The sequence below is a fragment of the Psammomys obesus genome, unplaced genomic scaffold, assembly GCF_907164565.1.
Source record: "Psammomys obesus unplaced genomic scaffold, mPsaObe1.curated_primary_1811, whole genome shotgun sequence".
Classification (NCBI taxonomy): Eukaryota; Metazoa; Chordata; class Mammalia; order Rodentia; family Muridae; genus Psammomys; species Psammomys obesus.
Window position 1 is genome coordinate 536,493 of NW_026594240.1, and position 24,926 is coordinate 561,418.

The following is a 24,926-nucleotide window of genomic DNA, read 5'->3' on the forward strand; positions in this document are numbered from 1 at the left end:
GAATCTTGGACAGTCCATTTCTTTTTCTCTAGCCTTTTGCCATGAGGAACTTCAAAGGCGTCAACTTCGCGGCTCTGCTCTGCAGCAAGGAGGGGGCCCAGGACCTGTTGCCTGACTTGAAGGTGGGGTGCTTTCTGGCTCAGGACAACCTAGTTTTCTGAGATCACCCGTGGTTTCTCTTTCTTTTTCTTAATTTGGTTTGTTTGTTTCTTGTACTGGGGATTGAACCCAGGATCTCAGGCATACAGGAGACCCATATCTGTATATTTTCACTTTAAAAATTATTATTTTGCCAGGCGTGGCTTACACCTTTGATCCCAGCACTGGGGAGGCAGAGGCAGGTGGATCTCTGAGTTGGAGGCCAGCCTGGTCTACAGAATGAATCCAGGATAGCCAGGGTTCCATTACACAGAGGAATCCTGTCTCAAAAAACAAAACAATAATAACAATTTTTGATTTTTTTTCCTTACATTTATTTATTTTTATTTCATGGGTGTTTTGCCTGCATCTATCATCTGTGTGAGAGTGTCAGGTCCCCAGGAATTGGGGTTACATGGTGTGAGCCACCACATGGGTGCTGGGAACTGAACCCAGGTCCTCTGGAAGAACAGCCAATGCTGTGGTGGTGTGGGCCATCTCTCCAGCCCTTCTTAAAGTTTTTTGAGACAGGGTTTCCTTATATAACCCTGGCAGTACTGGAAGTCGTTCTGTACACCAGGCTGGCCTTGAGCTCAGAGAGATCCTCCTGACTCTTGCCTAAGTGCTGGGATTAAAGGCCCACACCACCACTGCCTGGCCTGTTTCCCGTTTTTTATTTTGAGATAGCGTCTCACTAAGTTTCTCCAGCTGGCCTTGAACTCACTCAAGCCCAAGAAGGTCTTGAACTTTCAGTCTTTTAGCCTTAACAGAGGCCTGAGCAACCATGCTTGTGTTTTGCCTTAGCTTGGAGAGAGATGTAGGAATCTGCGGAACTCTTTCTAGTTCTTTTGCTTTCTCTACCTCTTTCTGTACATCCTGCTTTAGCTCGCTCTTTCTCTTCCTAGGAGTTCCTGTCCAAATCTCGACCTGATCTTCCCAGCAACAGATCTGACGCTGAGAGAAGACAAGTCTGTGACGCTGTCCTGAGGGCTTGCAACCAGCAGCTGACTGCCAAGCTTGAGTGCCCTGGGCACCTGAGGAGTGTTCTGGACCTGGCAGAGCTGGCCTGTGAGGGTTATTTGCTGTCCACTCCGCAGCGCCCGCCTCTCTATCTGGAGCGCATTCTTTTCATCTTACTCCGGAATGGCTTGGCTCAGGGAAGCCCAGACACCGTGCTGTGCCTTGCCCAGCCTCTCCACGCCTGCTTGGTACAGAGCTGTCCAGAGGCCGCCCCTCAGGACTATGTACTCGTGACACGGGGCAGTTTCTCTCTGCTTTGGAAGGGGGCGGAGGCCGTGTCAGAGCGGCGAGCCGCTCTCCTGACCCGGCTGAAGGCCCTGAGTTTCTTGGTGCTCCTGGAGGATGATAGTGCTCCCTGTGAGGTGCCTCACTTTGCTTCACCAACAGCCTGCCGGGTGGTGGCTGCCTATCATATGTTTGATGCTGACGGACGTGGGCTAGATGAAGCCGACGCTGACTTCCTATATGACTTGCTCTCTAGGCATGTGATCAGAGTCTTAGTCGGTGGGGCTGGTAGCTCTCTGGGTTCTCTTTCTCCTCAGAGGGCCCTCTGCCTCTTGGAGCTCACCTTGGAACACTGCCGTCGGCTCTGCTGGAGCCACCACCTCCACAAGGCGACCAGAGCGGTGGAGAAGGCTCAAGGTCACCTGCAGAGCAGCAGCGTAGCTCCGGGCCTCCAACTGTGTCAGGTGGCAGTCGAGCTGCTGGACGCTGCCGAGAAATGCCCCGGGGCAGCGGCCCAGCTCCTGAAGAAGGCGGCAGCCATTCTGAACAACAGCATGGCAGCTCCGGTGCCCCCACTCCGGGCGTTGTATGACAGCTGTCAGTTTTTCCTCTCGGTCCTGGAGAGAGGCACCAAGAGGCACTGTGGGCTCCACGGCACCCTGAGCCTCTTTGCTTTCCTTGGGGGATACTGCTCCCTTGTCCGGCAGCTGCGAGATGTGAGTCAAGGACCTGGCATCGGGTGGGGGTGGAGCCCTGTAAGCCGCTGCCTGGGCTGGGCCTAGAGGGGCGCCCTGCTGTATTTGGAGAGGGCCTAGAGGGGCACCCTGCTGTATTTGGAGAGGGCACGGGCGCCTCCCTGGTCTGCGCCAGCCTTCAGGGACTGCAGGCCAGCTACCCCTTCCTTCCTCTTCCAGGTCTCTGACGCGCCCTCCAAGCAGCAGCAGTGTCTGCTCCAGGCATATTTCCAGGCTCTTCACCTCCTCACTGGGATGGTTTATGACTTTGCCCAAGGCTGCCAGGTACCATCTGGGAATCAAGAAATAGGAACAGTCTCGGGTCTGGGGTCTGAGGTTGCTTCTTAGAAGAGCTTTGGGCAAACTGTGTGGTGGTGCACGCCTTTAATCCTAGCACTTGGGAGGCAGGCCAGCCTGGTCTACAGAGTGAGTGCCAGGGCAGTCAGAGCTATGTAAAGAGACCACAGAGAGGGAACAGCTTTGGGGTTGCTTTGGTTTCGGGCGTGGGCAAGGTGGGGGTCCCAGAGGACCCCACATGACTCTTGTCACCCTCAAACCTTGTTCCTCAGGCAGCCGAGCTGGCCCAGTTAGTGGACGGTTGCAGATCTGCTGTTGTCTGGATGCTGGAGGCCTTAGAGGGCCTGACAGGCGGAGAGCTGGCTGAGTACCTGGGCATGACTGGTTAGTACTGGGGGGGGGGAGGTGTTCCGATGCATTGTTCTCGGGGAGGGCCATGCCTTGTCAGCCTGGCGGGGAGTGCTTCTGTATGCTTCCGGCCACTGAGTGCCAAAGGCTTGAGGAGGTGCTGACAGATAAGTACCTAAGGGTCAGTTACTCTGCTGTTGCTCGGGGGGCATGATGAGGGCAGAGGGTTCTTTTTTGTTATTTTCTTATATTTTGCATTTTGATTTGTTATTTGTTTTATGAAAATGTTTATGCCTAAAATGCAACATTATAGCCTTAATATTTGTTAGTTTTCCTTTTTAGACCAGGCTGGCCTTGAACTCACAGAGATCCACTGCCTCTGCCTCCCAAGTACTAGGATTAATGGCATGTGCCGCCGCTGCCCACCTCCCTGGCACATACATGCAGGCAAAACATTCATGCACAATCCAGGTGTAGCAGCGCACGCCTGTGATCCCAGGGCTCAGGGAGGTGGGCACTGTCTCAAAACAAAAGTGAGGCTCAGGCAGATAGTGCAGCCAGCACAGCCGGCGCTGCCAAGGCTGAGGACCTGCGTTTGATCCCTGGGATCAGCATGACGGAACGTTCCCTTCAGGTTGCACATGCAGCCTGTGAGCACGATGAATACAGGTTTTTAACAAGTGCTGAAATATGGGAGAGGAGTAGACTAGGATTAGAAAGGGAGGCCAGGGCGGCTGGAAGGAGCATGAAGAGCATCGGCTGATGGCTGAGAGGACCTGGGTTCAACTTCCAGCACCCTTGTGGTAGTTCACAGCTCAGTGTCTGTTCTGGGGACTCATGTCCTGACCCTTGTAGATACCACACAGGTAAAGTAAGGATGAATAAGTCAGCTGGATGTGATGGTGCACGCCTTAATCCCAGCACTCAGTTCAGGCAGGTGGATTTCTGAGTTCGAGGGCAGCCTGGGCTACAGAATGAGTTCTAGGACAACCAGGGCTACACAGAGAAACCCTGTTGTGAAACACCAAAAAAAAAAAAAAAAAAAGGAAGGGTGAGAAGTATAAGTACCATTTTGAATTAAGTGTTTCAGAGTCCAACGCATGGACGTATGACGTGAACAAAGACTTGGAAGATGTTAGCCATGATGGTGTCTAGGAAGGAACATGTTTGGCATGCAAGCAGCCAGTGCTGAATCTTGTAGGCTGGAGAGGGTCCAATAGGTTCAGGAACACGAAAGGGACTTCACTGTCATGGGGAAGGAAGAGGCATGAGAGGTCGGTGTGACTCAGGCTGGTTTAGTTTCCTCACAGTGGCCACAGCTGGCGTGGGGCCAGAGGAGAGTGTGCCTGCCCTCGTTCTCCCTATGGTCTGATTTGACAGTGTTCTCAGCCAGAGGCTGAGGAGCTGACCCCAGGGTGAGTGACTTCAGGACAGGGAGATGGCGCCACTCTGACTCAGTTGTCCTTTCTCTCCCTGCAGCCTCTTACTCGAGCAACCTGGCCTACAGCTTCTTTAGTCACAAGCTCTATAGTGAGGCTTGTGCCATCTCGGAGCCAGTCTGTCAGCACTTGGGCCTGGCAAAGTCAGGTGCTTGCCCTGAGGTGCCTCCTGAGAAGGTAGGAGGGAGAGCAAGGGCTGAAGAGGGGGGTGAGTTGGAGCAATGTGAAAGGGCCAGGCTTGATGCCTGCAGTGCAGGGGGCGGGCAACGGGCCTAGGGCAGTGCTCCCTCATGACCTTGCCTGCCCTGGTTGTTTCCTCCCCCTTTTCCTGATACAGTGTCTCACTGTGTCACTCCAGCTGTCCTGGAATTTGCTACATAGACCAGTCTGGCCTTGAACTCACAGAGATCCACCTGCCTCCACCTCACACCTGGCTTCTTTCTTTACAATGGCTGTTTTACCTGTGGCTTCCTGCCTGTTCCAGGCTAGCTCACATCAGGGACATCCTATTTTAATACTCACCTCACGTTAATAACATCCCATCCTTGCCCTCAGCTCAGGTGACTGCTTACGTTAGGGTCCCCCCACCCCCGGGGGGTCCTTTGCACAACCAGAGTGAAAACCAGTCTGGCAAATGACATGGGCAGTGCAGGTCCCTGAGTTATGCCTCCAATAAGGGATGAGTAGCTGAAGGGTGTGAATGGAGCCATGGTATCAGGTTGCTGTTTGACTTGCTTTGCCATCACTGTGGGAAACACTGAAGGCCAGAAGCCTGGGTCGTAGGGCTGCTCTGACAGCCTGGGCAGGAAATGGTGCCATAGAAAAAGTGGGTGGTGTAAGAAATCAAGGCCTGTTGGTGTTTAACCGGCTAGGAAGGAGGTAGAGAGAAGGAAAACAAGAGTGACACTGCATTTCAGTAACAACGAGACAGCCTGCTGAGGAGCGAGACATGGGAGCTTGTGGGTGTTGGCTGGAGGGTACCGGGAGGCAGAGTTCTCTGGCCCTGGAGAGGCAGGAGGCTTCGCGCCTTCCCCTTCCTGTACTGAGTGTGTGTGCCACCATGTTCCAGCTCTGTCCTGTCTTTGGTCAGCTGCATAGGTGCTTCCGGCTGCATGTGGAGAGTCTGAAGAAACTGGGTAGACAGGCCCAGGGCTGCGAGACGGTGACCTTATGGCTGGCAGCTCTGCAACCCTACAGCCTGGAACACATGGCCGAGCCAGTCACTTTCTGGGTTCGCGTCAAAATGGATGCAGCCAGGGCAGGAAACAAGGAGCTGCAGCTGAGGTGAGTTGGAGGGAGCCGGACACTCGTATCTGCCCATGGATAGGACGTGGCTCTAGTCTGACATGCTCTCTCTATAGTCCTAGCACTTGCTGTGTAGACCAGGCTAGCCTTGAACTTCCTTCCTAGTGCTGGAATTAAAGGCGGTGGCCACTGCTCAGCCCCCTCCATCCATACTCTTGAAAGGCAGTGGTTCCTCCATCCGTCAGCTACGGGATGACTGCCTGAGTCTGGGTGTGGTGCGCATAGTGGTAAGAGGCTGTTCTTTTGTTCATGGACAGATGTGACTGAATACGTGTATGTATTTCTCATGAAGACAGGTGATGCGTGACCTGTTAAAAGCGGGGAACTTTATGAGGGTTATTTAAGCATGTCTTTTTTGGAGAAGTATATGTAATACCTGAAGATGTAGAGAGATCCGTCATCGGACCCCTTGGAGTAAAGAGCCAACCACAGAACATAGAGAGGCAAGGGGTCAGGAATCAGCTTGGGAAAGGGAACTGGCTGGAGAAAGCCAGCGTGAGGAAGGAGGAGGGACGAGGTGTGGCTTGCTGAGTGAGTTGCTCAGAAGCCAGACTGCACAGGGCTGCAGGCTTAGATGTGATCCCTCGTGGAACCCCTGTGTCAGGAGCCTTTGACCTGATTGGAGCTTTAAAGGCACAGCAAACGCCAGGCCGAGGCTGGGTCTCGCCAGCAAGGGTCCTCACGCTGGTGCTCGTCTGCCTTCAGGACTCTGCGAGACAGCCTAAGTGCCTGGGCCCCGGAGATGCAGGTCTTGCTGCTGAGGGAGGAGCTGCAGGCCTACAAAGCGGTGCGGGCTGACACTGGACAGGAACGCTTCAACGTCATCTGCGACCTGCTGGAGCTCAGCCCTGAAGAGACAGCGGCTGGAGCCTGGGCACGGGCCACCCACTTGTTGGAGCTGGCCCAAGTGCTGTGCTTCCACAGCTTTGCCCAGCAGACCAACTGGTGAGGAGGGAAAGCTGGAAGCCTCTTCCCCTTCCTACCTCAGTACTGCTGTTTCCCACTGCTGCTGAAGGCTCCTGTCATTTGAAGGTCCTTGGAGCTGCAGTGTGACTGGCTGTCTGGGGGGCCTCTCCCAGGGTGCTGTGACTGTCCATGGGGGGCCACTGAAGTGCCTCTTCCACAGCTCTGCCTTGGATGCTGTCCAGGAGGCCCTGCAGCTTCTAGAGTCTGTGAAGCCCGCGGCACAGGAGCAGGACCGCCTTCAGGATGACAAAGCCCAGGCCCTGCTGTGGCTCCACATCTGCACCTTGGAGGCCAAAATGCAGGAAGTGCGTGCGTGGAGCTCAGCACAGCTGGGGTGTCCTGGGCTGCCCCCATGGAGCTGCTCCCAGTCCTGGTTTTTATTTCACTCTCCTCTTTTCCAACCAGGGTATTGAGCGGGATCGGAGAGCCCAGGCCCCGAGTGACTTGGAGGAGTTTGAAGTCAATGACCTGAACTATGAGGATAAACTCCAGGAAGATCGTTTTCTGTACAGTAACATCGCCTTTAATCTGGCCGCCGATGCTGGTGAGGGCGGGAAGCTCAGTGTGCCATAGGCTTCCTGGGGCTTCCTGAGGGGAACAAATACTGACAGTGCAAAAGAGGCTGGGCTCGTGCCTCTGTGGTGAGGAGGGAGGCTGGCACAAAGGCCTTCTCCGGTCTGGAGAAGTTCATTCTGGGTGGACAAGTGGAGAAAGTGCTCCCCTTCTGGTCTCCAGTGCAGTCTGAGTGCCTGGACCGAGCGCTGGCCCTGTGGAAGGAGGTGCTTGTGAAGGGGTCGGCCCCAGCCGTGCGGAGCCTGCAGCAGACGGCGGCCTCCCTGCAGATCCTGGTGGCCCTCTATCAGCTGGTGGCAAAGGTAATGGGGTGGCTCAAACTAGAAACCCGGGAAACCCAGCTCCCTCCCTTTGCCCGGTGCACTTGCTGAGAAGCCGTGCAACCTAAATATCAGGAGCTAGGTGTGGTGCCAGCACGGGGAGGCTGAGGCAGGAGAGTGGGAATTACAGGGCAGCACCATTTAGAACTCTGGCTGAGAAGAGAACGTGGCCAACAACGCAGAGTCCTGATTCAGTCCCCAGTGTCACAAGAGGGTGGGAAGCAGACATTTACCTAATGGCGTTATTAACATTCAGCACAGCAACACATGGAAAGATGTTCTGTGTAAGTGGGAAACTAAAATGTTAGCCTTAAGAAACACTAGGTGCGCTGGGCACGGTGGCCCACGCCTGTGATCCCAGCACTCGGGAGGCAGAGGCAGGCAGATTTCTGAGTTCAAGGCCAGTCCGGTCTATACAGAGTGAGTTTTAGGATAGCCAGAGCTACACAGAGAAACCCTGTCTTAAAAATAAAGAAGAAAAACAAGAATTAATGAATGCTTTCAAACCTTTACATTTGAAAAAACACATGGGTGTAATTTTACTCTCCCCCCCCCCCCATAGTAGGGATTCGAATCTACCGCTAAGCTATATGCCAATTGCATGCACGTGTGTGTGTGTGTGTGTGTGTGTGTGTGTGTGTGTATGCATGTGTGTAGACCAGAGGTACTTCCTTAATTACTTCTCTCCAACCTGAAGCTGATTCCTTGGGTAGGAAGGTCATGCTTAGATTTTACATAGGTAGTGAAGATCCAAGCTCAAGTTCTCAAGCACTTTATTGACTGAACCATCTTTCCATCCGGCCCTTCCCCACCCCCTTTCTGAGGTCTCACTATGGTCTTCCAGGGGTGTAGAGCTTGTCCTGTAGACCAGGATGACCTTGAACTCACAGATACCCTGTCTGCCTCTCCTGAGTGCTGGGATTAAAGGATGTGATGACGTGCCAGGCTCCTCCTTTGAATGTTTTTAACCTTTATTTTGTGTGTACATGTGCTTGGCTTGCATGTGTGTGTCTGCACCACGTGGGGCGATTACAGCAGTGATCAGGAGAGTGTTGGGTTCCCCTGGGACTGGACGGTGACGAGCTGTGAGGCAGGTGCTGGGACTGAACTTGTTTTCTAGAGAGCAGCTAGTGGTCTTGGCTGCTAAGCCACCTCTCCAGCCTTCCCTTTTTCATTTTTTGAGACAAGGCTTACGCTACAGTCCAGGCTTCATTAATCTCAGGATGTAGCCAAGCTGTCACCAAACTCACAACACTCCTGCCTCAACCTTTCAAGGGCTGGGGTCACAGGCGTGACTACCTTTATGGGTTCCTCCCCTTGAGACCTGGGTTAGGAGAGGTGGCTCAGCAGTTAAGAGCGGCGGCTGTTCTTCTGGAGGACCCGGGTCTGATTCCCAGCATGCACCTGTGGCTCACAAACACTAGATTCGTTGCTCTGATGCCCTCTTAGAGCCACTGTGGGCATTGTACATAAGTGGTTCCACATAGTATCCAGGCAAACACAAATACACAAAATCGTTTTTAAAAATCTCAAAAAGAGAAAGAGGGTCTCCTTAAGTTCTAGGAGAGAGTTCTCGGACTGCCAGGGCTACACCTCAGACCCTGAGTCCATTCCCACAACCACCTGGTGGCTCTCGGCCACCTGGAGTGAGATCTGGCGCCCTCTGCTGGCGAGCAGGCAGAGCACTGTAAGCATAATGATGAACTGTGGTTTGGAAGGCCCAGCCAGCACCAGGAGGCTGGAGGTCCACCGCATGAGCACTTCTGCGAACTTGGACAGGTTATCTAACCTCTGTGAACCTAGTTTCCTGCTCTGGTCTGTTGAGATACAATTACTGTGAAGACTAAAAGAGATGATGCCGGGAAGCAGTGCCTCACAGGCAGTAAGCACCTGTCAGTCAGTGGGGATTGGCATCTAGGCCTTTTAATTTATTTTTGTGTTGCTGGGAATCAAATTCAGGAGCTTTATGAATTCTAGGCAAAAAGTGGTCTACTAACTGAACTGCTTTCACTTTTAGTTTTCATTTTTCTACTTATTTATTTACTTATTTTGGAGACAGAGTCTTAACCGTGTGTCTCTGGCTTGCCTGGAAATCCCAATGTAGATCAAACTGACCTTAAACTCAGATCTACCGACCTGTCTCCTGTCATCATCATCATCATCATCATCATCATCATCATCATCATCATCATTATTATTATTATTATTATTATTATTATTTTGTTTTGAGACAGGGTTTCTCTGTAGCCCTTCCTGTCCTGGACTCACTTTGTAGACCAGGCTGGCTTTGAACTCACAGAGATCTGCCTGCCTCTCTCTCTCCCCGAGTGCTGGGATTACAGGCATGAGACACCTTGCCCAGCTTTTAAAATTAGTTTTGATAGGGTCTGGCTGTGTAGTCCAGACTGGCCTCCAACTCAGCTATTGGCTTGCCTTGGCTTCCTCAGTACTGGAATTATGGGTATGTAAATGGAAGGGCTGTGGTCACGGCATCTGAGAGGTAGAGCCTGGTGAGCCAGCCTCCTGAGTGCTGGCACTAAAGGTGTGCTCCAGCACCACCCAACACATGGCCAGTCTACATTACATAGCAGGTTTAAGACCAGTGTGGGTCACAGGAGACCCTGTCCCAAAACAAAGAACAAGGCCCAAAGTGCTTGTGGGTCTCTTGGGGTGGTTGATCGATGGTCTGGGTGTGTATGAACGCTGGGGTCTCAGGTTCCAGAAGCAGGGGAACCAGGGGAAACACAGGCTCCCTATAGGATTGGGGTAATGTGTCATTCTTGGTTGACCAGCCCCTGCAGGCTCTGGAGACTCTCCTGCTTCTCCAGATTGTGTGTGAGAGACTACAGGACCATGCAAAGGCAGTCAGCTCTTCCTGCCAGCTCACCCAGCAACTCCTGAGCCTCGGCTGTCCCGGCTATGCCCAGGTGAGTGCGGGCTTGCTGAGTCTGGGGCTGCAGGGGCCAAGTGACATTAAAGGCCTGTCTTCCCTTGAGAAGTTGGGTGTAAAGAGAGAGCTTTGTGCCGCTCTGGCTGTGGTACGTTAGAATGAGGCTTCCTGCCTGCCTGCTACAGGAGCTGATGTCACGGTTCTGCACACCAGCCTGTTTCCCACCTGGCGCTTTGACTTGGCTTCATTACTGTGTGTCACTGTCCTCCTTCCAACTGGCTTGCAGCTCCCCTCCACCTGTCTTCTTTCCTGGCTGGTGGTTGGAGGGCTTGAGGCGCACTAGAAACGAGCTTGGCCGCCACGCTGAAGCCCACTTCCTCTATTTGATTCTGTCTTCTGAGTCCCACCTGTTGGCACAGATGCCATCACCTCTTATCCTTCTAACAGACCCCATGACTCCTCTGATAACTAGAACGATGCTATTCCTGATTTTAATTCACTTTTAATGAGTGTATTGATAAGTGTGCCTGCTTGTCTGTGTGTGTTCCACGGAGGTCACAGGTGGCACTGGATTCCTTGGAACTGGAAATACAGGCAGTTACTAACTACTCCATGCGGGTGCTGGGAGCCAGACCTTAACCACGGAGCCATCTCTGTTGCCCCATTGTTGCCCATCTTTATATATGTATATGTATATTTCTATATATTTATGTATTTCACGCATGTGGGGCTCTGTCTGCATGTACACCTGTGTGTCAGAAGAGGGCAGCAGATCTCACTAGAGATGTCTGTGAGCCACCATGTGGATGCTGGGAATTGAACTCAGGACCTCTGGAAGAGCAGCCAGTGCTCTTAACCTCTGAGCCATCTCTCCAGCCCCCATCTTTTATATTCTGGTTCATACTTTTTCTTGCCACTTCTTCCCCTGGCTGTAAGCCAGTATGTTCCACTTGCTTTATGTTTCCTGTGTGTGCCCTTGTCTATAGTTGTGTTAGGCCCATCACCAAAGGTGTGCCTCTCCAGATATCCCTCCCTCCCTCTCTTCCTCCCTCTCTTCCTCCCTCCCTCTCCCCCTCCCCCCTCCCTCCCTCTTTTTTTGAGACAGGGCTTCTCTGTGTAGTCCTGGCTATCCTGGACTCACGCTATAGACCAGGCTGGTCTTGAACTCAGAGATCCGCCTGTCTCTGCCTCCCAGTGCTGGGAGGTGTGTGACACGCCTGTCTCTGCCTCCCAGTGCTGGGAGGTGTGTGACACCACGGCCGGGCTTTTCATTTCATTCCTAAAGGCAGCGATTTGACGACAGACTTCCAGGGGCATCTCAGGTTTCTGTGACTAGCCTCTGGCTTTTGTCTCTCCCAGGTGGTTGCTCTGTTGTTGTATTGTGAGGGTGTCGCTCTATTGTCCTTTTAGCCTTTCCCCCCCAGTGTTGTAGTTGACGGAACCAAGGATCAAATGAATAGCTTTTGTAGATTATAATATTTGCGATAATACAATATCTAATGCCTTGCTTGCAAGTGCTTCACTCCGTTTTGATTGAAGAGTCTAACCAGCATGCTGGTGGCGTCGTCTGTCGCCTCCCTCTTTTAGTCATACTTGGAAGCGGCAGAATCAAGCCTGAAGAGTCTCGACCAGACTACTGACGTGTGCCAGCTCCTTTCCCTGACCTGTGCTCTGCTTCGAAGTCAGCTCTGCTGGGCTTGCCAGAAGGTGAGTCCCACTGCCCACGTCACTGGAGACGGGGACTCAGCTGAACCCAGAGCCTGCCTGTATAGCTGGTCCAGTGAGTCAGCTTCCTCTAGGGGGTGGTTCACAACCTGTGGGTTGTGACCCCTTTTGGGGTTGAAGGACCCTTCTTTTATAGGAGTCACCTAAGACCACTGAAAACCACAGGTATTTTCATTACAGTTCATAACAGTAGCAAAATTACAGTTATGAAGTAGCAACAAAAACAGTTTTATTGCTGGGCATCACCACAACATAAGGAACTGTATTAAAGGGGCTCAGAATTAGGAAGGTTGAGGACCCACTTCTCGGAGCCACTGCCATTGCCTTTCAAGTGCTAGATTCTGGATGTGTGCACATCCGGAATGTGTGTGGACTCTGGCAATCAGGTGGATGTGTCCATGCAACGTCTTCATGCGTGAGCCACTCCCCAGCTTCCCCTTTTTTGTTTGATGGGTGGGTGTTTTGTGGTGCTGTGGACTTACAGGGCCTCTGCACTCCTTACAAGTACTCTGCCACTGAGCTGCATTCTCCCTCTCTTCTCACTTACTTCCTGAAGGCTGAGGACCTCAGGACATCTTTAGGGTTTTTATGATACTTGTCTGTGCTCTGAGATTCTTCTAGAGGCATGCAGAATGTTCAGGCCCCGGAAAAGCAGTATAAATTTCCTCACATGGTAGTAGAGTTATTAATTTCTTTCTGTTCTGCAGTGGCAGAATACATAAGGGGTTCAGAAACTGGGGAGACAGGCTGAGCTGGCCGCCATTTGCTGCAGTGCTCACACTGAGGCTGAAGGAAGTCAAATTTGAAGGCAGGCCCAGCTGATTATCCCAAAAAGAAAGAGGAAGTTTGGGGAGGCCCTGGAGCCACTCTAGGAAGTACCTCAGCTGTGCATCTCCTGTCCTCTTCCCATCAAGCTCTGCTTTATCTAGGAGTTTGTTTGTTTTCGGCTTGTTGTTTTTCCATTTCTAAAGGCAGAGATTTGCACTGCAGGCTTCTAGGGCCATCTCAAGCTTACCTGGCTTTTCTCTCTGGCTTTTCGTCTCTCAGGTGCCCGAGGGTGTTTCTCTGTTGCTTTCTGTCCTTGGGGATCCTGCCCTGCAGAAGTCATCCAAGGCTTGGTACTTGCTGCGCGTCCAGGCCCTGCAAGTCCTGGCTTTATACCTCAGCCTCTCAGCCAACGTCCTCCCAAGTGCCCTGCGCGAGCAGCTCTGGGATCAAGGTGAAAGAGGGGCTGGTGGCTTTCTTGGCTGATGGTCACGGTTGGTCTGCTGCCCAGCATAGAAGGCTGTCTGTCTAGAACAGACCTGCCTGTGGTCGTGACGGGTTTCATCTCATCTGCCATCTCTGTCGCTAACCAGTAGCTCCTTGGAATATTAAGGGAAAAGGAATTCTAAGGGCAGCCAGGGGACCTCAGAGGGAAAGAGTGCTGTGATTGGTTGGCCTTCAGTGTAGACGGGAATGAGTGCCTTGTGTTTGGAGGTGCTGTGCCTGCTGTTGCAGTGTCTTCCCTCCCCCATCTCAGGCTGGCAGACCCCAGAGACGGCCCTGCTGGATGCCCACAAGCTGCTGCGCAGCATCGTCATCTTGCTGATGGGCAGCGACGTGCTCTCTACCCAGAAGGCCGCCGTCGAGTCAACCTTCCTGGACTTCGGTGAGGCTGGCAGGGACTGCAGGGCGCTGTGGGACTGTTCACATGAGACAGGATGAGCTGTTTTGTCCCCATCATATCTAGCTGTGGCTCTGCATTGACGTCTTTCATTTGCTACAGGTGAAAATTTAGTGCAGAAGTGGCAGGTTCTAACAGAGGTGCTGAGCTGTTCCGAGAAGTTGGTCTGCCGCCTTGGCCGCCTGGGGAGCGTGAGCGAAGCCAAAGCCTTCTGTTTGGAGGCCCTGAAACTCACGACCAAGTTGCAGATACCTCGCCAGTAAGTGGCAGGATGCCAGTGCCAGCTCCTGCCATGTACTTTTGGGTGTGGATTCCCCAGTGGTTGCAGAAACCCTATGCTCTATCTAGGGAGCTTGGTCGGGGAAGACATCCCATGTCTAAATAGGAAATGCTGAGTTAGTCAAGGTTAGAGCTGAGATGCCTATAAGTCTGTAAAGGACAGCTCGTGGACCGCCCTTCCCTCAGCCTCTGTGCCTGTGGGAGCCGGGCAGGAATACAGCTGGCAGTCACCTGAAGGGTGATTTGGGATGAGACTTTCTACAGTAAGGGTGTTCTTTGGCGTGGAGTGACCTTTTCAGAGGGCGGCATATCAGATAGTTACGTCACTATGTATAGTAGTAGCACAGTTACTGTTCAGAAGTAGCAACGAGAAGGATTTTCTGGCTGGGGGTCACAATAGCATACTACTACTTCCTAAGGGCCACAGCCTTAGGAGCCTGTGGTTTTCACCAGAGACTCGGGACGGTGCTGACGGCTGGGCTGGGAGAGGAAAGGAGAGGCTCCAGGAAACAGCATTCTCCTGACTGGCTCTCATCTGTTCTCACCAGGTGTGCCCTCTTCCTTGTCCTGAAGGCTGAGCTGGAGCTGGCTCGAGGCGACAGTGACCTCTGTGAGTCAGACCTGCAGCAGGTTCTGTTCCTGCTAGAGTCCTCCACAGGTGAGTTGCTGCTTCCCTCCTCGCCTGGCAGGGACTGCATGTGACAGCCTGCCACACATGTGAAGGTTTGGCTGCCTCCACACGGGTGTTGGGTGACAGTGACCCCTGTCAGGCCAGACCGTTAGTGTCCTTCTCCAGAGCATCTTTTGTTGTTGTTTTTATTTTCTGAGACAGGGTTTCTCTGTGTAGCCCTGGCTGTCTTGGACTTCTTTGTAGACCAGGCTGGCCTCAACTTGGAGAGATCCACCTGCCTCTGCCTCCCCCCTTTGGCTTTTCTTATATGTTTGTTTGTTTGTTTGTTTGTTTGTTTGTTTGTTGTTGAGACAAGGTCTTCCTGTGTAGTCCTGCTAGCCTGAACTCACTGAGTAACCAGGCTGGCTTTTGACTCTGTCTCCTTGATGCTGAGACTAAAGGAGTATGCCAGCACACCCTGCTGCCTTTCTATTTAAGGGCTGGGTGTGGGTCCACGTGCCTTTAATTCCACCATTCCAGGATTGTATGAATTCCAGGCCAGCCAAGTCCAAATCAGACCCTGTCTCAAAAAACAACCAAACAAAAATAATTGTTTCAGGGCTCAAAAGATGGCTCAGTGGATAAAGATGCTTGCTGTCAAGGCCGGCAGCTTGAACCCATATGGTGGAAACTCAGAGATCCGCCTGCCTCCGCCTCCCCGAGTGCTGGATTCACAGGCATGCGCCCAGCTCAGCCTGGTAATATTTGATCTGCCCTCTCCCTAGAGTTTGCTGCAGCGACCCAGCGCCCAGACTCTGTGAAGAAGGTGTATATGCAGAAGGGGAAACAGAGGGCTCAAGTACCCCATTTTCCACTGCTGCCAGAGGAGGAACCCTTCCTGAGAGGCCCTGCCCTGGAGCTGGTGGCCACTGTGCCCAGGGAGCCCGGCCCCATCCAGCCCTCTGCAAACTCCTCCCCAGTCCTGAAGACCAAGCCGCCACCCAAGCCTGGCTTCCTGTCCCACTCCTCCTGCTGCGACTGCTCTCTATGTGCCAGCCCTGGCCTCTCAGCCATCTGTCTGCGCTGGGTGTTAGTCACTGCAGGACTGAGGCTGGCCACGGGCCATAAGGCCCAGGGTCTGGATCTGCTGCAGCTCGTGCTGAAGGGCTGCCCTGCAGCCACCAAGCGCTTCACACAGAGACTTCAGGCTTCTCTGAGACACACGGCACCCCCCTCTTCCACGCCAAGCCTCTTTGATGAGATCATGGCTCAAGTGTACACACACCTGGCGCTGGAGTACCTGAATCAGACCTCTGAAAAGAGCCTGGGGAAGGTCCTGACTTTGGGGCTGAAGTTCGTGGCAGCACGGATACAATGCTTGGAGTTCTGGCAAGCCAGCCTGCTCTTGGTTCAGGCCCTTGCGAAGCTGGCCAGCTTCAGCTGCTGTGGTACCCAGCTTTTTGCAAGCACTTGGGGCTGGCAGCCACCATTAATAAAAAGTCCCAAAGTCGTAGAGCCCTCTAAGATTCAGAGACAGAAATGCTCCAGACGAGGGCTCCGGCAGGCAGCCTCTGCCCCGCCACCCCTCCACAACCGTGCCCAGAGAGTTCTGGAGGAGGAAGGGCCACCTTGTACCCCGAAGCCCCCAGGCCGGGCTAGGCCAGCTGGCGCTCGGGTCCCTTTCACCATATTTGAAGAAGTCCATCCCACGAAGAGCAAGCCCGATGCTCCCTTGGCTCCCAGAGTACATAGGAGGGCTCAGACTCGCCTCAGGGTGAGGAGGGGCTGTGTTCTAGGTGGGAGTGGCCTCGGCATAGCCCTGCTAGTGAGTGTCCATCTGCCCGCAGGTACCTACGACATCCTTCGCTTGGCGGCTCCTTTCCCTGGGCATCTCCATCTTTGCTCTCTCTGTCTCCTTCCTAACCGAGTTGGCGAGAGAGGCAGGCACAGTGTGGGAAGTCTTCCCAGGCTGCCAGGGCAGCCACCTGCTGTTGGGAGGTGTTGCCTCGAGTCTCTTATCCCTCCCTGTCCTGGTCACAGGTGAGCTTCAGTGATGACAGCGACCTGGAAGACCTTGTTTTAGCCGAACCACAACCTGTGGAGCAAGTGAGAAGACGAGGGACCCGGGGCCGGGGCCAGATGAGGAAGGGTCCCGGCTTGAAGACAGACGCAGCAGTTGGCACAGGTAGTGGCCCTGGACGGTCAAGTGTCAGTGGGATCAGTGGGAGGAGTCGGCGGGCCAAGAAGGAGGTACCAGGACGTTGTGAAGAAGAGATTGCCAAGACATCTGTCGGTGTCCGGGCCAGCGTGGGGCCTGAGGCCATGAGAACCATCCCTGAAGAGAATCTGACGGACAGCCGGCTGGAAATGAGCTTTGAGATTCTCAGGGGTTCTGATGGGGAAGACGCCACCTCAGGTAGGGCTTCAAGGGGGAGCAGCAGGCATGTGTCTGGAGTCTGTGTCCCCGGCACAAACATACAACAGGAAAGCAGTGATAGTACCGGGGCCAACAGGAGAAGCCCTTCCCTGGCCCTGGGGGAGAGTTGTAGAAGAGGAGAAAGAGGCTGGGGCCGGGGCACTGGGAAACGGTCGTGCCCTCTCCCCGGGTGAGAAGGCTCCAGCTGCGGGCCCTGCTCTCCCCACAGGAGAACGGGAGGTGTTGAGACGGGACTCCAGCAAGGCAGAGCATTCTGTCCTGTACCCGGACAAGGAGCCCGCTAGTGACCCTAGACCTTGGCTGCGGCCCCTTTCAGTCCCTGTGCCCATTGGTGAGTACACTGACCCCTGAGGTTAGGTTTCCTAGAGACGGCTGAGCTGGGTCTCTTGATATCTGCCTTTTTGGGAGAGGCAAACTCTTGAAGAAATTTCCCTTGAAACTTAGTCTCATGTAGCCCAGGGTGGCTTCTAGGATCACATCCAGCTGTGTGTGTGTGTGTGTGTGTGTGTGTGTGTGTGTGTGTGTGTGTGTGTTCATGTGTGTGGGGCACACTCGTGGTGCACATGTGGAGGCTGCAGACTGACGCTAGTGTCCCCTTGCTCACTTTCTCCACCTTGGCTTTTGAGCCTGGAGCTCACTGATGAGCTGGAGTGGCTGCAGCCAGAGGGCCCCTTGTTTCCGCCTCCTCGGCGGGGAGACGGGCTGCTGAGCCTGGCTGAGGCTTGCACAGTGGACACCAACAGCTGAACCATCTCTTCAGACAGGGTCTCGCTGAATAGGCCCAGGATTTATTATGTAGGCCATGCTGTCTTCAAATTCAGAGACCTCCTGGCCGTTGCCTCCCGAGTACTGGGGTTAAAGGCCCAGCTTTTTACTTCTTTGGGAAAGTGACATTTGCATACATGTGGAGGTCAGAGGGAACTTTTACCTGCTGAGCCAGCTCTGTGAGAACCCTTGTTTTGTTTTTGAGATGCAGGCATATGTAGCTCAGGCAAGCCTTGAACTCCCAGTCTTCCTGCCTCAGTCTCCCATGTGCTGAGATTACCTACCATGTACCAACTACACCCCAGAGCCCAGCTTTAAAAACAGTTTTTGAGGCAAAGTCTAATAGCCTATGCTGGCCTGGACTTTGCTGTTTGTCGCAGGCTTGTCTGCCAACTAATGCTAGGAAGACACCCAAACATCAGCTTTTTAGTTTCCCCTCGTTCTGAGACAGGGTCACTGTGCCCAGCCGGTCTGGAGCTCAGTCTCTAAGCGCTGGCGTGACAGGCTAGGCAATCTGTGCGTCTCCCAGTCTGTCTGTAGTTCTGGCTTCCTAGAGTCTCTGCTCCTGGTTGAATTCTGCACTTTGCATAGAACTTTTGCTGCCTCCCATTGGGCTTCAGGGAGGGTAGGGTACGGGGCTGCCCGATAGGAGCCGCCAGCCCTCTTGGCACATGGCCGCTAAGCAGTGGCTGCTCTTCTCTGGGGTGAGGCGAGGGCTCCTCAGGGGTCCTGTTCATTACCAAGTGGGATGTTGGTCTTAGCAGCTGCCCTGACTGTCTTGTTCAGATCTCTCTACCCTGGAGTCCATCTCCGACTCCCTGAGCGTTGCTTTCCGCGCTGTCAGTCACTGCCCGCCCAGCGGCCTCTACGCCCACCTCTGCCGCTTCTTGGCCTTGTGTCTGGGCCAGCGGGATCCCTGTGCCACTGCGTTCCTCGTCGCTGAGTCTGTCTCCATCACGTGCCGTCACCAGCTGCTCACCCACCTGCACCGACAGCTCAGGTGCGCGCTCAGGTGGGGGACTGGGCAGACTCCTCAGGTTCCTGACCCGAGGAGACTCATTCCTGCTTGTGTTCCCACAGCAAGGCCCAGAAGCAGCAAGGAGCTCCTGAACTAGCAGAGCGCCTCCAGGAGCTGGACCTGAAGGAGAGGCCAGGGAGTGTCCCCCTGGCCCGCATCCAGCGCCTGTTTTCCTTCAGGACTTGGGGATCTGGCTGCTTCCCCCAGGCAGAGAAGGACGATTTCCAGGAGCACCTGGCTCAGCTCCCCAGTGGTACAGCATGTGCTTCTCCCAGGTTTCTCCTCTGTGTCTAGCTGAAGAGCTGGGTAGATGAGCCGAGAGTCGGTTAGCCATGCTGGGTTTCTTCTTTCTGATACACTGGCCTTTGCTGGCCTGAAACTCAAAATGCTCCTTCCGCGTCAGCCTTCTGGGTGCCGAGATTTAGCATGTGCCACCATGCCCTCTGTCATGCCTTTTATGCATTCTCACATCAGTCCAGATGTGAGAAATGAAACAGCAGCAGATGCTATGGAACCTTTGCTAACTGCTGTGAGGGGCACACAGATGCACCAGCCGCCTGTTCCCAGGGAGCTATAGGGGAAAGAGGGCTCACCGGGAACTCCGGCGGAGTTGGGGGCTCCGGAGAGGCAGGGCTGCAAGCGCCTGCAGAAAGGTAGTGTGATTCTGGATGTGTCTTCTGTGTGATTTAGGGGTCACTGTCTGCGTGTTGGCCCTGGCCACCCTCCAGCCTGGAACGCTGAGCAACACTCTCCTACTGACCCGACTGCAAAAGGACAACCCCCCAGTTACCGTCAAGATCCCCACTGCCCAAAATAAGGTGGGGTTCTTGTTCCAAGGACTGGTGTTGGCCATAGGCGGGCCTTGGTGCCCGAGCTAGATAAGCCAGATGTCCTCAACTCTTCATCTCCCGCAGTTCCCACTAAGCTCAGTGCTCAAAGAGTTTGATGCCATCCAGAAGGACCAGAAAGAAAACAGCAGCTGTACTGAGAAACGAGCATGGTGGACGGGGCGGCTGGCACTGGATCAGAGGATGGAGGTGTGTGCTCCCGGGTGGGGAGGCCGGCATGGAAGGGACCACAGGGGAGGGGCAGCCTCTTCCTAGTGGAGGTCCGATCAGTGTTGAGCTACTTCAGGCTCCTACCTGAAGAATTAGGACCTGCATGGCTGCTCATGCCAGTCTCCCAGTGCTGCCCAGGCTGGGCAAGAGGGTTGTCTCAGGTTCAAAGGTAGCCTGGCTACAGTCTCAAAAGTACAAAACAGATGGAAGTGAGCTCATTTGAGGGGGAATCTAATTTAATTTAATTTGGTTTTTAAGACAGGGTTTCTCTCTGTAGCCTTGGCTGTCCTGGACTGTAGACCAGGCTGCCCTCAAACTTACCGCACTCCAGCTGCCTCTGTCTCCATCCCCCTGAGTGCTGATATTAAAGGCATTTACCACTAGGCCTGATTTGAGGGGCAATTTAAAAAAAAAAAGAGCTCCAGACAGGCTGCTGTGCCATAACCACAGCCTGTAAATCCCAGCCCTGGAGAGGCAGGAAGATGGGAATTGATGTTATCCTCAGCTACATAGCAAGTTAGAGGCTAGCCTGGGTATGACCCCGCCCGCCTGCCCTCTTTCTCCCTCTCCCTCTGTATGAACAAGGCTGGAGTGTAGCTTAGTTGGCGGAATATTTGCTTAGCATGTAGGACCCCTGTGTTCAGTTTGAGCCCCAGAACAGCAAAAATTATGCGTGGTTGTGCAAGCTTGTAACCTAGCACTCAGGAGTAGCGGCCGGAGGACCAGAAGTTCACAATCTCTTTCTTTTTCGTTTTTCTGTTTTTGTTTTGTTGTTGTTGTTGTTTTGAGATAGGTTGTGTTGTGTGTGTGGCCCTGGCTGTCCTGAACTCACTCTGTAGACCAGGCTGGCCTCCTTCTGAGAGAGCTACCGCCTCCCAGGCACTAGGATTAAAGGCATGAGCCACAATGCCCAGCTTCATAATCACTTTTCCTGCATAGGAAGCTAGCCTGGGAAATATAAAATCCTATTTCAACAAAGTGTTGTAGTTACTTTTTATAAAACTGTTTCTCAGTTTCTCTCTTAACCCGGCTCTTACACAAATGATTGAGACTATTAAATTTTTTTGTTTACAAGCTTTACAGCATAATAACTGAGTAGTTATTACTCTATTCTTAACCCTGTAAGCTAATCTGGCTTCCTCTTTGCCAGAATCCCAGAGATATCTGCACTTTTTGTCACTCCTCCAGCTGAATCTCTATCCTCTCTCCTGGGCCTCTGCCCATGGCTCAGTCCCCTGCTTCCTCCCTGGCTGCCAGGACATCCAGCCCTGTTCTCTCCCCTGCTCGGTGACTGGCTATAAGTTGCTTCATTGTTATATCAGGGGACAATTGGGGGACAGTGTTTATACAGCACTGAGACCGGAGAGCTCAGAACAAAGATTGTAGCCAGTTATGTGGGTACGGAAATTAGCATTTGATTTACACCTTATGCCCACACTAAAGATCGGTGAGGCAAGCCTGCAGTCTAGGGGAAGGCTGAAACAGGAACAGCTCAAGGCCAGTCTGGGCTGCAGTGTGGGATTCTCTCAAAAGAAAAAACTAGGTGTGGTAGTGTACTTTTAATTCTAGCACTCAGGAGGCAAGTGGATCCCTGTGAGTTTGAGGCTGGCTGGTCTATGTAGTGAGTTCTAGGACAGCCAGTGCTACCTGGAGAAGCCATCTCAGAAAAGAAAAGAATGAAAGAGAAAGAGAACAACAAAAGGTTCACGGAAGGATTTAAGCCCACTGCCCACCTGTTCATGTTTGTCAGTGCCATGGTGAAGTCTCGATCTTTGCTGACTCAGAACACTAATACACAGGTCTTCTAAGACTGATGATTTGCTGTTCCTGCCCTAGGACCTCATCACCTCCCTGGAGGAGAGCGTGCTGGGCTGCTGGAGGGGCCTGCTGCTGCCCTGCAGTTCGGAGCCTGGCCCTGCTCAGGAGGCCTCCCGGCTACAAGAGCTGCTGCAGGACTGTGGCTGGGAGTACCCTGACTGCACGCTCCTCAAAGTGAGTCACGGAAATAAAGGGGAAGGTGGCACTCCTTTCCCAGCCTTAGCCACTAACCACTGTTCTCCCTAGGTCATTCTTAGCAGTGCCAGAACCCTCAGCAGCCAGGATGTTCAGGCCTTGGCCTATGGGCTGTGCCCAGCCCAGCCAGAGCGTGCCCGTGTGCTCCTGAGTGAGGCGGTAGAGCGGGTACAGAGCCAGGCGGCCCCGGGAAATCAGCACCTTGTATTGGTGTTAGACAAGGTACAGAGCTTCACCCCAGAGCAGTGTCCAGAGGGCAATGAGCACTAGTGAGCTCCCCTCTAGGTCCCTCAGGCGTTTTCACTTAGTGGCTGGGGATAGCAACCTTGGAAATGCTTTTCTCCCAGGACCTGCAGAAGCTGCCATGGGAGAGCATGCCCGTCCTCCGAGCACTGCCTGTCACCCGGCTGCCCTCCTTCCGCTTCCTACTCAGCTACTCCATCACTAAAGAGGTGGGGGCGGGGCCCGGGGATGCCTGGCAGCTGAGTAAAGCCTAAAGAAAGAAGGCTGAAACCCTGGAATGGTGGGAGTGGCCATTATGGGAAGGGGCTCAGAGTACGCTGGGGCTGGGGGCCTCCTGGACTGACCAAGACCCTGATTGCCAGTGCTTGCCCCGCAGGCTGGGGCTTCGTCGGTGCTGAGCCACGGTGTTGATCCACAGAATGCCTTCTATGTCCTAAACCCCCACAGCAACCTGTCAAGCACAGAGGAGAGGTTCCGAGCCAGTTTCAGCAGGTCAGGGATGAGGGTGGGGAAGGGGAGAGGCCATGCAGAGGCCACGTGTGTGTGTGCAGCTCTTTTCGTCAGCTGTTCCTCTGCCCTCTTTGCTACGTGGTGTCTGCCGAGGGCTGACTCCAGGCTTTCCCTTGCAGTGAGGCTGGCTGGAGAGGAGTGATTGGGGAAGTGCCAAGCCTTGAGCAGGTGCAGGCTGCCCTGACAGAGCGGGACTTATACGTGTGAGTGTTTGGGTGGGGAGGTGGGGGGGCACTCTGGAGGGGGGTGTCATTACCATTGCTGTGGCATTTGGAGCTCTGGAAACTGGTAAGTTGATGCCAGCCTCACTCCCCTCTGCCCTAGCTACGCAGGGCATGGAGCTGGTGCCCGCTTCCTTGATGGGCAGGCTGTCCTGCGCCTCAGCTGCCGCGCAGTGGCGCTGCTGTTTGGCTGCAGCAGCGCGGCCCTCGCTGTGCATGGGGACCTGGAGGGAGCTGGCATCGTGCTCAAGTACATCATGGCCGGCTGGTAAGGCCAAGGGCTTGTCCTGCTCTTAGGGCGGTAGAGGTCGTGCCCCCATCCTGAGGGTCCGAGCCCTGAGTGTCTCACGTGCACCTTTGCTCCTGTCCCGGGCCCTGCTAGAACATAAGCCAAGGGCGGTAGCCCCTTATTGCTTCAGGCCTTTGCTCATCTGCACCAATAGTGTGTCCCCGTGTTTTTGTTCCAGAGCCCTTACTTTACACTTCTTCATGCTTTCTTCCAAGCCCCTTGTTCCTAGGCAACCTCTGGGATGTGACTGACAGAGACATTGACCGGTACACAGAGGCTCTGCTGCAGGGCTGGCTCCGAGCAGGCCCAGGGGCCCCCCTTCTCTGCTACGTCAGCCAGGCCCGCCAGGCCCCCCGACTTAAGTTTCTCATTGGGGCCGCACCCATCGCGTACGGCCTGCCCGTCTCTCTGCAAGCACCTTGAAGCTGTCTTACCTGTGGTAGAAGCTGTGTGACTGTCTACCTCCAAACTTAGTTTTAACTATTTAGAATTTTAAAGTGATTTTTTTCCTGGTGTTTTGTATGAAATATTTTCTTTTAATATGACCTTAATAAAGATATACCAAGCCTCATTTTGTGAAAATCCAAAAGCATCTAAAGACCTGAAAGTTCCCGCCTCGTTCCTGCTGTGTGAATATTAAGCACATGGGAGGAGCTCCAGGAGTTGAGAATTTGGGGAGGAAAGACAAAACCACAGGACAGAGTTGGGTGTGGCTGGGCTTTGGGTGATAAACTGAACAGAGGACCATCAAGAAGCCCACCGCTGATCTCTGTGAGTTCAAGCCTAGTCTTTACTGTTGAGTTTCAGGCCATCCAGGGCCACCTAGCGAGACCCTGTTTCAAAAAAAGAAAAGCAAAATGCTCACTTTGGAGATAGGGGAAAGGTGCTGAGGCCGTTTTTTAAAGCCTCCATTGCCTTTGTGTCTTTCCTCAACGATTTTAGAAATGGTTGCTTATAATGGGACTTTCTTCAGACCGCCAGCTCCCAATAATGACAATAATAAAAGCTTCAGCTGGGGGTGGTGGCACACCAGTGATCCCAGCACTTGGAGGCAGAGGCAGGTGGATCTCTGAGTTCAAGGCCAGCCTGGTCTACAAAGTGAGTTTCAGGAGGGCCTATGTAGTGAGATCTTATCTTGAAAAAGCTTGGCCTTAACTTGTTTCTAAGGTTGTAGAACTTAACCCTTTTATACCTCCTCCCCCCTTTTTCTGACAGGGTCGTTTGGGGTGGTTGAAACATTTGAAAGACACTAGACAGCCTGGACAGTCGCTGACTTTTTTCTGGAGACAGGGTCTTTCTGAGTAGACCTGGCCGTCCTGGACTCACTGATTGTTCTTGATAGCACCTTTCAGTATTTTCTCAGAAGCACTTTTTATTTTATCATTTATTTTTAGATTGAAGGAATGTTTATGTGTTTCCATTGCTGCAACAAGTCACATCCTCAAATTCATGGCTGTATTAGGCACATTTAGCTTTAATTTATCTATTTGACCTGGCCCGATACCTTTGAGCTCTCTCACACTTTGTTTTGCTGGGGAAAGGGCTAAGGCTCCAACCCCCAGAAACTGTGTATTTACCTCCTGAAAAGGCCAACCAGAGGCCAAGATTTTGGTAAAGTTGCCATATCTGCTCCAGGGTCTACCGTACCTTCAATATGACTTATAAATACTTTTAGTTTTGGCCTGTGATCATCTATAGCAGTTTGACAAAATACTTGTTTTCTGGTTTCTCCTGAGTTTTACCTACTAAAATTGCTCTGACCTTGATATGTGTTAATTTTTTAAATTTATTTTTATGTGTATTGGTGTTTTGACTGCATGTGTATCTGTGAGGGTGT

The 24,926-nt window shown here is 53.1% G+C and overlaps 1 protein-coding gene across 2 annotated transcripts; it reads left to right on the top strand.

Moving 5' to 3' along the window:
• The first annotated feature begins 41 nt into the window (after positions 1-41).
• Espl1 (extra spindle pole bodies like 1, separase) lies at positions 42-23,639 on the top strand. 2 transcript variants are annotated; one of them, XM_055618223.1, is made up of 30 exons: positions 42-122; positions 1,044-2,099; positions 2,298-2,402; positions 2,687-2,798; positions 4,242-4,378; positions 5,292-5,485; positions 6,212-6,451; positions 6,633-6,777; positions 6,878-7,016; positions 7,208-7,347; positions 10,158-10,292; positions 11,843-11,962; positions 13,028-13,199; positions 13,503-13,631; positions 13,749-13,905; positions 14,474-14,583; positions 15,321-16,309; positions 16,576-16,956; positions 17,147-17,303; positions 18,524-18,737; positions 18,818-19,008; positions 19,446-19,573; positions 19,670-19,792; positions 21,650-21,805; positions 21,878-22,048; positions 22,174-22,278; positions 22,446-22,561; positions 22,699-22,782; positions 22,904-23,068; positions 23,305-23,639. In XM_055618223.1, exons 1-30 carry the CDS (start codon positions 42-44, stop codon positions 23,510-23,512), a joined length of 6,360 nt encoding a protein of 2,119 aa, XP_055474198.1. In that variant the 3' UTR covers positions 23,513-23,639. The 2 variants fall into 2 exon arrangements, with proteins under 2 accessions (XP_055474198.1, XP_055474199.1); XM_055618224.1 differs by having other exon boundaries at positions 16,576-16,951; positions 17,181-17,303.
• The last annotated feature ends 1,287 nt before the right edge of the window (positions 23,640-24,926 follow it).